This window comes from Sapajus apella, unplaced genomic scaffold (assembly GCF_009761245.1).
Source record: "Sapajus apella isolate SASKATOON/1434 unplaced genomic scaffold, GSC_monkey_1.0 scaffold42, whole genome shotgun sequence".
Taxonomy (NCBI): Eukaryota; Metazoa; Chordata; class Mammalia; order Primates; family Cebidae; genus Sapajus; species Sapajus apella.
In genome coordinates, this window is record NW_022436982.1 from 18,016,775 (window position 1) to 18,029,100 (window position 12,326).

The 12,326-nt window shown below is 36.6% G+C and overlaps 1 protein-coding gene across 7 annotated transcripts in view; it reads right to left on the reverse strand.

Moving 5' to 3' along the window:
* Positions 1 to 12,326, reverse strand: part of CCDC171 (coiled-coil domain containing 171) — a 394,070-nt gene that overhangs the window by 371,251 nt on the left and 10,493 nt on the right. For 5 of the 7 annotated variants that reach the window (XM_032300135.1, XM_032300136.1, XM_032300140.1 and 2 more), the window contains exon 3: positions 4,725 to 4,860. The exons of 1 other annotated variant lie outside the window; for it this stretch is intronic. In XM_032300135.1, coding sequence (XP_032156026.1) covers positions 4,725 to 4,860 — 136 coding nt within the window. Of the gene's footprint in view, positions 1 to 4,724; positions 4,861 to 8,538; positions 8,710 to 12,326 lie in introns of those variants that run through there. One more of the 7 variants, XM_032300137.1, reaches the window with a different exon arrangement.

Consider the following 12,326-nt stretch of genomic DNA (forward strand, 5'->3'; position numbering starts at 1 on the left):
TCCTTACCAAAAAAAAAAAAAGCTGTCCCTCCTTCCTGACTGAGGTAACCAGCCTTTCCTTGCTGAAAGATTTAGTAATGACTATACCTGAAGCAGCTGCCTTGCAAGAGAATTTCCAAGAGCCACCTACACTGCTGTGTCACCACAGATTGACTCAGATCTCAGTATGCTACAGAAGGAAAAATGCAGTCTGCTCCAGGAGGAAACAGCTTATATAGCAGAAGAACTGAAAGATCTTGCTAATCTTGTATTCACAGGAACGTGGAGAACATGTACAAGATTGATGTGGATTTTGTAAGTTAACTCTAACAGTTTTGCTTGGATGGTTGACTGAAAATTGAATTCAACATTGGCCTACAATCATTTCATAAAGTCAAAATACCAGTACTTTCCTGACACAATACAGAGGCAAACCAAAGCCTCCCTTTTCCCTGACTACATCCTCTTCAAGCGCACAAAGTACATTACTTAAAATTAAAATGCTATCCAGGTGCAAAGGCTCACTTCTGTAATCCCAGCACTTTGAGAGGCTGATGAGAGAAGGTTGCTTGAGGCCAGGAGTTTGACACAAACTGCGAAACACAACAAGACTCCATCTCTACAAATAATAATAAAAATAAATGATCCAGGTGCTATAGTCCTAGCTACTTGGGAGGCTGAAGCATAAAATCACCTGAGCCCAGGAGTTCCAGGCTGTAAGGAGCTATGATCACATCACTGCACACTAGCCTGGGGAATACAGCAAGACCCTGTCTCTAAAAAAAGATTTAAAACAACAACAAATATACAAACACACACACAATAACTGAAATATAATATGTGATATGTAGCCATAATTTCTTTTTTTATTTTTTTGAGACAGCGTCTCACTCTGTTGCCCAGGCTTGAGTTCAGGGGTGTGATCTCTGCTCACTGCAACCTCCGCGTCCCAGGTTCAAATTATTCTCCCACCTCAGCCACCCAAGTAGATGGGATTACAGGAGCATACCACCACACCTAGCTAATTTTTGTATTTTTAGTAGAGGCAGGCTGTTGGCCAGGCTGGTCTCAAACCCCTGACCTCAAGTGATCCACCCGCCTCAGGCTCCCAAAGTGCTGGGATTACAGGCGTGAGCCACAGCACCTGTCCTGTAGCTGTAATTTCTAAAATGGGACATGTATCTGTGATTTCAGTTGATGATACTCAAAAGTACTGCAAACACTCTATGATTTGTTAAAAGGAGGACTGGGTAGGTCAAGCCCTTCAGAACTGAAGGAAATGCTTAATATCAGTTAGGGGTTAATAAAAATAAAATTATAACTTTTCCCCATCCAAGTTCACAGATTCCTTGATTTATCTTTCTGAGGACTCTAGCTTAAGAATCCCTGCTATTAAGAGTACTGGCTGTGTCAGATACTATCTTCAGGCCATGAAGCCTACAGATAGTCCTAAATTTCCAGTATTTTTTGGCTAAAAGAAGTTATGTCAGCTGGGTACAGTGGCTCATACCTATTGTCCCTGCACTTTGGGAGGCCAAGGTAGGTGGATCACTTGAACCCAGAAGTTCAAGACCAGCCTGGGCAGCATGGCAAAACCACACCTCTACTAAACATACAAAAAATTAGCTGAGCATGGTGGCATGTGTCTGTATTCCCAGCTACTTGGGAGCCTGAGGCAGGAGATTACTTGAATCCAGGAGGTTGAGGCTGTAGTGAGCCAAGATCATGCCATTGCACTCCAGCCTGGGTGACAAAGCAAGACCCTATCTCAAAAAAAAAAAAAAAAAAAAAAAAAAAAAAAGAAGAAATTATGCCACTCTTCTTTACCCTCTCCCTTCCTCATTTATCTGGATTTTCTTGATCTGTCACCACTATCTGGGCCAGATAGCTGAATAGCTTCACATTCTTCTTGTCCTATTTTCCACAACTTTATTGTTATGCTCAAATGAGTCTAAAAACCACTGCAATAATGAAAACTTTATGGCATTTTCCCATCCCAATCATCTACATCAATGCAACTTAGTCTCATCTGGAACCTATGAGTCTATAAGCAACCCTTCTCCCCATGCCCTCTATCTACTAATAAATCTTCTCAACAGCAATTTGTTATTTGAATACCTACCAAACAAACTTCTAGCTCAGAAAAATGAAGTAACTTGCCCAAGATCTCACAACAATAAAACTCCTAGAGAAGTATTTTTAAATATTTTGTACCAATCACCCTGCATTATTTGTGTTAGCATTAGGAATATCTGATAAGGGAAATATGGCCTTAGTTTATAGATGACTGTATTCCTCTCTGTTTTGCTTCGTGATGGGTACACTTGAAAGGAGAGGGTGGAAGAGGGAAGGGAGGGGAGGGGAGGGAAGGTTGAAAAAAATAATAATAATTAGTAATATAAATCTGGAGTTGAACTAATTATCCTATTTTAAGAAAACTGTCTGCCTTCCCTAAGATAATTTGCTACCTCTTTAATGTGAACATATATTTCAAAACATTTTGATCAAATAAATGTGTGTGTTCTGCTGAGAAGCCTAATGACAACTATAAACATATTGTGAAAGAATATTATTTTTATTTTATTTTTTATAGATGCAAGGTCTCACTCTGTTGCCCAGGCTGGTCTCGAACTCCTGGGCTCAAGCAATCCTGCCTTGGCCTCCCAAAGTGCTGGGATTACAGGCATGAGCCACCACACCCAGCTGCGAAAGAATTTATTTAATAGAAGAATGATTATCATGACACTAATACTCTCAAGTAAAATGTACATTTGGTTTCAAAAAATAAGTTTTAGAATTTATGAATAATTAGCATACATTTAACACATATCACTTTATAATGATTATTACAATGTAAATAGAAACAATTACTTCAATTATCACTTAAAAATTACCTCAATTGGGCCAGACATGGTGGCTCACACCTATAATCCCAGTACTTTGGGAGGCTGAGGTGGGTGGATCACCTGAGGTCAGGAGTTAAAGACCATCCTGGCCAATGTGAGGAAACGCTGTCTCTACTAAAAATACAAAATTAGCCAGGCATGGTGGCGAGTGCCTGTAATCCCATCTAATGGGGAGGCTGAGGCAAGTGATTCTCCAATCACCTGAATCTGGAAGCAGAGGGTACAGTGACCTGAGATTGCACCAATCCACTCCAGCCTAGGCGACAGTGAGACTTGGTCTCAAAAAAGAAAAAGAAAAAAATTACCTCAATTGCTACTAAAAAATACAAAAAGAATGATCATGTATTCATCTCTTGTTATTTTAATCAGTGATACCACTGCTCCTTATATACCCTGAGAAAAAAATCATCCTTTCATTTTTTTTCTTTTTTGAGATGGAGTTTCCTCTGTTGCCCAGGCTAGAATGCAGTGGCACAATTTAAGCTCACTGAAAGCTCCGGCTTCCAATTCAAGTGATTCTCCTGCCTCAGCCTCCCAAGTAGCTGGAATTACTGGTATGTGCCACCAGGCCCAGCTAATTTTTGTATTTTTAGTAGAGACGGGGTTTCACCATGTTGGCCAGGCTGGTCTCGAACTCCTGACTTCAACTGATCCACCCACCTTGGCCTCCCAAAGTGCTGGAATTATAGGCATGAGCCACTGCACCTGACCCTTTTCATACATTTATTCAACACACAACCACTGAGAGCCTACTATGTGCCAGTAAACATCAGCAATATAGAGACAAAGTATGGTCACTGTTTTGAGCTCTCAGAGGGTTTACAAACTAAAGAAGAGCAGGGAAGCATGATATAAATGTTTTAGTTCTAAAATATCTGAAACAGCAACATTCTGTAGAAGAGTAAAGTAGTAGCTGGTTTCACTGAGAAAGACATTACAAGGTTTCCCAACATGAGAACAGCAGAACTTAGCAAAAAGGGAAGAAAAGATACTGTTTACACTTAACTGTCAATAAATTACAGCTACTCTTACAGTACACAAGTACTTTCCAAATTTTATTTCACTTAATTGTCACAACAACCCTTTGGGACCAGCATTTCACAATGAGAAACCAATGGTATACAGGATAAATAAGTAGTCCAAGATGACGCATCTTGCAAATGGAAAGGCCAGAAATGAATTGAGCTCTGTGTAATTTGATATTCTTCACTACACCAGGTGGCCTAAACTGAGTTTTAAGAATAAATAAGATTTAACAGAGAAAGAGGAGAAAGAACACAACAGAGAGAGAGGCTTAAAGATATGACTTATGAATTATCTTAGAAGGGAAGGAAAACTACTATCTCGGAATATATACTTATACATATAAAATATATATATGTATACACATTTACATACTAACAAAGAAATAATGACTTATAAACTAAGCTAATTTGTGAATTGAACTATGATTAAAAATTCCATTCTCAAATTTACTTCAGAGATTGTTCCATAATTGAGACATTAAAGGAACCTATGTTATGATTTCAAAAATGTCTGATTTACAAATCCTTTATCGTCAAACATGTTCATGAATTAATATTTTTAATCAGTTGATCCCATTAACTAAAATAAATCTAAGATAACATACAAATAAACATAATAATTCATTCAAGTTCCACTTGAACACTCTGATGCAATTATACTACATTTAAAAATCATGTTTTCTTTATTACAATTTTCTTCTTAAGCACAAGAATGGTATAGTTCTGAAGGTTAAACATGGAATTTGTCATATGAAATAAATCTAAAAAATCAAATTCAGCTTTTAACATTATTTGAGAGGAAAATAAATTGTACCTCTGCATTGTGTTTTGTTGTTATTTCTAATTTTTCTTTTTTAGCCCGATGGAGTTTCTTTCTGAGATCAGCAATAATATCCAGCTCTGTTTCATTTTTAAGCATTTGTTTTACATCTGATGAGGCATTCTTCAACCTATAAAATGAGATTATAGTAAAACGTATGTGCTTCTCATAAAGCATATTTCAGAGAATTTCTGATATTTCTGATAACTTATTTTTCAAAAAACAGAGAGAACATGACATGGTTCTTGACTTAGAGAATTTCACAACCTAGTAAAAGATGCCCCCTGCAAAAGCTATGTAGAAATACAAAGTAATATATATATAGATATATACCTAGCAACAAACCACTGCCTAATGGGAAATTACCACATTATTCAAGATTGGTACTTCTGATCATATCACAAGCTGGATAATTTTGGAAGAGACTGGGTTCTCCCATTCTTTTTCTTTTTAAATAACTCATTTTACTTACTGCAAATGTAATACGTAACGCCAAAAGAAAAAAGTCAGAGTAAAGCACACCACTCTCTCCCAAAAATAAAAATAAACAGCAAACAGAATTCAGAGGTATAAACTCACAAGAGAAAGAACACAAAAGATGAGATAATAGCAATAAAATATTGGAAGCAGAAATGCATGTGGACATTTGGTGACTGATAACTCCCAAAAGCTCAGTAATTGTCAACATCTTTGAAAATGGGGGTAAACGCAGAGCAGAAAACAGGAGAATTATCTAAAAGGTTGCCAACAAAATAATTAGATCTTCAGATCCCCTATCCCATATACCACACAACTGGGTACCTATCTCTTCCCCAGTCCGGCAGAAAAACACTAAGGGTTTATTCCCTGGAGAGGATGAAACAGAGGGTCTCTGGATCAGTAGATATTAGATATAAATGATATAAGTTTTTCATACCACATACAAGCAGCTTGAGTTAAAAGTTATATAATGAATGAAAGCTCCAGAGTTTTAACACTACTTATCTTGCCAGAACAATGGCAGCCAAGCAGTGCCTGGAAGTGCCTTCCCTACAGAACCCAAGCAGCAGGTGAAAAATACCTAAAGATACTAATGCCAGTGGTTCTGTAGCAAAGCAGTTTAACCATATAATCCTACAGAGCATGCCACAAAAACACAGCCTCACACACTGTTTCTCCAGTCATCTTTTTAGGTTAAGCCCCTACTTTTCAATATAAGCAGACAGCCAAGGGTCACCAAAAGATTAGGAAGCATCTAATATGATAAACAGAGACCAAAAATAAGGTGTATGGAAAGAACCATTCCCTGAAAGACTATGCAGAAAGATGACAACTTAAAAGAGGGAGAAAAAAAGAAACTAATATTGTCTTCTAAAAAAAACAGAAGAGAGTATAACATCCATAATATCACATTCATGACTGCAATGAGAAATAAAATATTCAGAGAAAAAAAAAAAAAACAGCTCTTAAAAATCAAAAACACAGGCCAGGCACGGTGGCTCATGCCTATAATCCCAGCACTTTGGGAGGCTGAGGTAGGTGGATCACTTGAGGTCAGGAGTTCAGGATCAGCCTGGCCAACATGATGAAACCCCATCTCTACTAAAAATATAAAAATTAACCGGGCATGGTGGTGGATGCCTGTAATCCCAGCTACTCAGGAGGCTAAGACAGGAGAATTGCTTGAACCCGGGAGACAGAGGTTGGAGTAAGTTGAGATCGCACCATTGCACTCAAGCCTGGGCAACAAGAGCAAAACTCCATCTCAAAAAAAGTAAAAATAAAAATTAAAAACTAAATAAATAAATATAAAAGAAAAAATCTCCCAGAAAATAAAGGAAAAAGAGACAGAGATGAAAAACAGAAAAAATTTTAAATTAAAAGACCGTCCAAGAAGTTCAAAATCTAAATAAAGGAGCAGAATGAGAAAATATAAATTTAAAACATTAAATAGTCTTATTATTTTGTAAGCATTGTGCTAAGCATTTTACATAATATAAAATTATTTATTCTTCAGAATAATCCCATGAGATTGGTACCATTATGACCCCTATTACCCATGTTCGCAGGGCTAATGAGGGGCAAAGCTGAAATTCAAACCCTGAAAGCCTGGCTCCGTGATATGTCCTCTTAACCACTGCACTATAATGTCTCTCTGAAGGGGAGGAAACTGTTAAAGAAAAAAATCCATGGAAATAATGCAGATTCTGAAGGATATACGTTTCAAACAGAAAGGGCCTATTAAAGAGTCCAGGTTAAATGCATGGAAATTTCAGAAAACAGGGAACAAAAAGTAGTTCCCCCAAAGTCCAGAGAGAAATAAATAAGTTTTATACAAAAGATTAAGAAATATGTTTAACTATAAAAATCCCTGAAAGATAACCTAGGCAATACCATCCTGGACACAGGAATGGGCAAGGATGTCATGCCAAGATACCAGAAGCAATCACAACAAAAGAAAAAATTGACAAATGAGATCCAATTAAACTTAAGAGCTTCTTCATGGCAAAAGAAACTATCAACAGTGTAAACAGACAACCTAAAGAATGGGAAAGAAATATTTGCAAACTATACATGCGACAAAGGTCTAATATACTGCATCTAAAAGCAACTTAAACAAAATTACAAGGAAAAAAACCATTATAAAGTGAGCAAAGGACATAAAAAGACACTTTCCAAAAGAAGATATACATGCAGCCAACATGCATATGAAGCAAAGCTCAGTATCAGTGATCATTAGAGAAATGCAAATCAAAGCCACAATGAGATACCAACTCACACCAGTCAGAATGGTTACTATTAAAAAGTCAAAAAAATAATAGATGGAGGCAAGGTTGCAGGAGAAAAGGGAACTCCTATACACTGTTGATAGGAATATAAATGAGTTCACCCATTCTGGAAATCAACATAGTGATTTCTCAAAGAGCTTAAAACAGAATTACTAATCAACCCAGCAACCCCATTACTAGGTATACCCCCAGAGGGAATATAAATCATTCTACCATAAAAATATATGTATACGAATGTCTGCTGCAGCACTATCCACAATAGCAAAGATATGGAATCAACCTAACTGCCCATCAATGACAGACTGGATAAAGAAAATGTAGTACATAAATAGCATAGAATACCATGCAGCCATAAAAAAGAATGAGATCATGTCTTTTGTGAGAACATGGATAGAGCTAGAGGACATTATCCTTAGCAAACTAACCCAGGAACAGAAAAACAAATACCATGTGTTCTCACTTATAAATGGAAACTAAATGACAACTCATGGACACAAAGAAAAAAATAACAGACACTGGGGACTACTTCAGGGTAAAGGGTTGGGGCAGGGAGAGAAGCAGAAAAATAACTATTGCGTACTGGGCTTAGTATCTGGGTGATTAAATAATCTGTACAACAAATCCCCATAGCACGAATTTGCCTATGTAACAAACCTGCACATGTACTCCTAAACCTAAAATAAAAGTTTTTAAAACATGTGACATCATTTTTCCACAGAAACACTGAAAATTAGGAAATAATGCTGCAATACTTGACAAAATTCCAAGGAAAAAACCATTTCTAACTTAAAATTTTATACCCAACAAATTATCATCCAAAGGAAAGACTATGACAAAGACAATTTCAGATCTGCTAGGCCTCAAAATATTTATCTCCCATGAACTTTCTCAGAAGGCTAATGGGATATTTACTCTATCAAAATAAGGACCAAAATGAGAAAAAGAAAGACATGGGATTCTAGAAGCAGAGTACTCAACACAAGAAAACAACAGAGGGATTTCCGGGATAGTGATGAGAGTATGAAATACTAAGATGACACCTGTACAGCAAAGCACTTAAAGGGAAATCTGTCCCAGTGGGACTGGTCAAAGCCCCTAGTAGTGATTTCTTTAAGAAGATGAAAATACACCAAGTGCAGTGGATCACATCTGTAACTCCAACACTTTGGGAGGCCAAAGCAGGAGGATCACTTGAGCCCAGGAGGTCAAGACTACAGTGAGTCATGATTGTGCCACTGCACTACAGTTGGGGGACAGAATGAAACCCTGTCTTAAAAAGAAGAGGAAGGAGGAGGAGGAGGAGGAGGAGGAAAAGGAGGAGGAGGAGGAAGAAGAGGAGGAGGAGGAGGAAACAAAAAACATAGAGAGGTTTATGTAATTTGTTTGGAGCAAAGTTAAATTCCTGATAAGTTCATAGAAACTAAGCAAACGAACCAAATAAGAAACCAGATAATTATTAAATCCAAGCAAAATAAAATGTACAAGAAAGAAAAAAAGTCACTGAATACTCACTGAATACTACTACATAGGCTCAACTTAAAAGGTTTCATAATTATAATAATATAAACATTGAATAATCTAAGATTACAATATCACTAAATGTAGAGAACAGGAAGGGAAACAGGCAGGAATGAAAACTAAATTATGATCTTCTGTGCAAGAAGTCAGTAGATAACAGATAAAACTAAAAAAAAGCAATCAGCAACACGGAAAAAAAATTTGAGAGATGAAAAATACCTCAGAGAGTTGAAAAAATGATTGTTTTTTAGAATCTAGAAAGTGGATTTGCCTCAAAGAAATTAGTAATGCTGTTTTCTGTAATGTCACTTAATAAACTTTATAGCACAATGGATTATTTAAATAATGTGCACATACAACTTAAATTTTTTAAATAAGGCTAAAATAAAACTGAGAGAATCAATGAAACCAAAATTTGGTTCTTTGAAAAGAGCAATAAAGTTAATAAACGTTTGGCTAAATTAAAAAAAAAAAAGAAAAAAACTCAAATTATGAAAATAAAGAATGAAGGAGGAAACATTACTATTTAGAACGATTATAAAAGAATATTCTGAACAACTTTATACCAACAAATTAAACAATTCAGATCAAATAGATGAATTTCTAAAAAAACACAAATTACTGAAACTAAATTAAAAATCTGGATAGATCTATAACAGATAAAGATATGGTATTATCTAACCACACAGAAAGCTCAAGCACAGATAGCTTCACTGGCAAATTCTACCAAACATGTAAAGAAAAAATAATACCAATCTTTACATAACGGTAGGGAACACTTACCAATTCATTCTATGAATTTGGCATTACTCTAATACCAAAACTAGACTAAGTTATCACAAGAAAGGAAAACAGATTAATATCATTCATGAATACAAACAGAAAAATCCTCAAAAAACATTAGCAAACCAAGTAGCTGGGACTACCTGTAGTTCCAGCTACTTGGGAGGCTGAGGTGGGGGGCGCACTTGAGCACAGGAGTTCAAGGCTGCAGTGAGCTATGATCACCACTGAACAATGGCCTAGGAGACAGAGTAAAACTTCATCTCTTAAAAAAAAAATGGGCAAACCAAATGCAGCAACATCTTAAAAAGATTATATAATGTGACTAAGCAGGATATATCCCAAAAACATAAAATTGGTATGACATCTCAAAATTAATTGATGCAATATACAATTTTAATGAAATAAAAAGGCTAGGTATGATAGCTCATGTCTTTCTTTCCCAGCACTTCGGAAAAAGCAGGAGGATCGCTTGAGGCCAGGAGTTCAAGACCAGCCTGAGAAACACAGCAAGATCTTGTGTCTACAAAAAAAATAAAAAAATAAAAAATAAAAAAATTGGCCGGGCATGGTGGTACATGCCTGTAGTCTAACTACTCAGGAGGCTGAAGCAGGAGGATCACTTGAGCTCAGGAGTTCAAAGCTGCAGTGAGCTAAAATCATGCCACTGCACTCTAGCCTGAGAAACAGAGCAAGGCTCTTTCTCAGAAAAAAAAAAAAAAAAGTGAAAGATTTTTACATCGAAAATACAAAATGTTGTCGAAAGAAGTTGAAAAGCTAAACAAATGGAAAGACATTCCATAGTCACATGCATGTAAGGAAAACTCAATATTATTAAAATGGCAATTCTCCCCAAATTAATCTACATATTCAATATAATCCCTATTAAAACCCCAACACACATTTTTGCAGAAACTGAAAAGCTGATCCTAAAATTCAAATGGAAAGACAAAGAATTCAAAATAGCCAAAACAATCTCGAAGAAGAACAAATGAGAAAACTTTTGCTTCCTAATTTCAAAGCTTATTATAAAGCTACGGTAATCAAGACAATGTGGTATTGGATTAAGAACAAACGTGTAGATCAATATACCAGCATTAAGACTCTAGAAATAAACCCAGTCTCACTCTGTCGCTCAGGCAGGAGTGCAGTGATGTGATCTGGAGTGCAATGGTGTGATCTCGGCTCATTGCAACCTCCGCCTCCTGGGTTCAAGCGATTCTCCTGCCTCAGCCTGCTGAGTAACTGAGATTACAGGTGCACACCACCACACCCGGCTAATTTTTGTATTTTTAGTAGAGATGGGGTTTCACCATGTTGGTCAAGCTGGTCTCAAACTCCTGACCTTGTGATACGCCCACTTCAGCCTCCCAGAATGCTGGGATTACAGGTGTGAGCCACCACACCTGGCCATGGTTAAGTAATTTTCAACAGAAGTACCAAAGAGGAAAGGTTAGTCTTGTCAACAATCCTGCTGGAACAACTGGCTATCCACATGCAAAAAGACAAATTTAGACCCTTACCTCAAGAAATACACAAAAAGTCACTTAAAATAGAGCACTAAATATAAGAGCTAAAATTATAAAACTTCTAGAAGAAAACATAGAAGAAAAATCTTCATGACCTTAAGTTATTCAGAGATTTCTTATATACAAAACCAAAAGCACAACTCCTATAGGAAAAGAATTGATAAACTGGACTTCGTCAAAGTTAAAAACTTGTGCATTTCCAAAGACATTATTAAGAAAATGAAAAGTCAAGCCACTAAACAGGAAAAAATATTCATATATCTTATTTTTTGTTGTTTTTGAGAGAAAATCTCCCTCTGTCACCCTGGTTCGAATGCAGTGGCACTATCTTGGCTCACTGCAGCCTCTGCCTCCCAGGTTCGAACAATTCTCATGCCTCAGCCTCCAGCATAGCTGGGACCACACACACATGCCACCAAGCCTGGCTAATTTTTGTATTCTTTTGCTGAGATAGGGTTTTGCCATGTTGGCCAGGCTGGTCTTGAACTCCTGGGCTCAAGCGATTCATCCCACTCAGCCAAGCAAAGTGCTGGGATTACAGGCATGAGTTATTGCACCAGGCCAGCAAATCATATATGTGATAAAGGACTTGCATTCTGAATATATAAAAAACTCTTAAAACTCAATAACATGAAAATAAATAAAACAATTTAAAAATAAACAAAAGATCTGAATAAACATTTCACCAAGGAAGATATATGAATGACCAAAAAGCATATACAAAGATGTTCAACATCATTAATCATTAGGAAAATTCAAATTATAACCACAATAACATACAACTTCATACTCACCAAAATGGCTCAATCGAAAAAGTCAGATAAAAACCAGTGTTGGTCAGGATGTAGGGAAACTAAAATTCTCATATATTGCTATGATAATATAAAATGACCCAATCACTTTAGAACACAATTTGGCAGTTTCTTGAAAATTTTAACATAAATTTACTATATGATGCAGCAAAGCTGCTCCTAAGGATCTAACTAAGGGAAACAAAA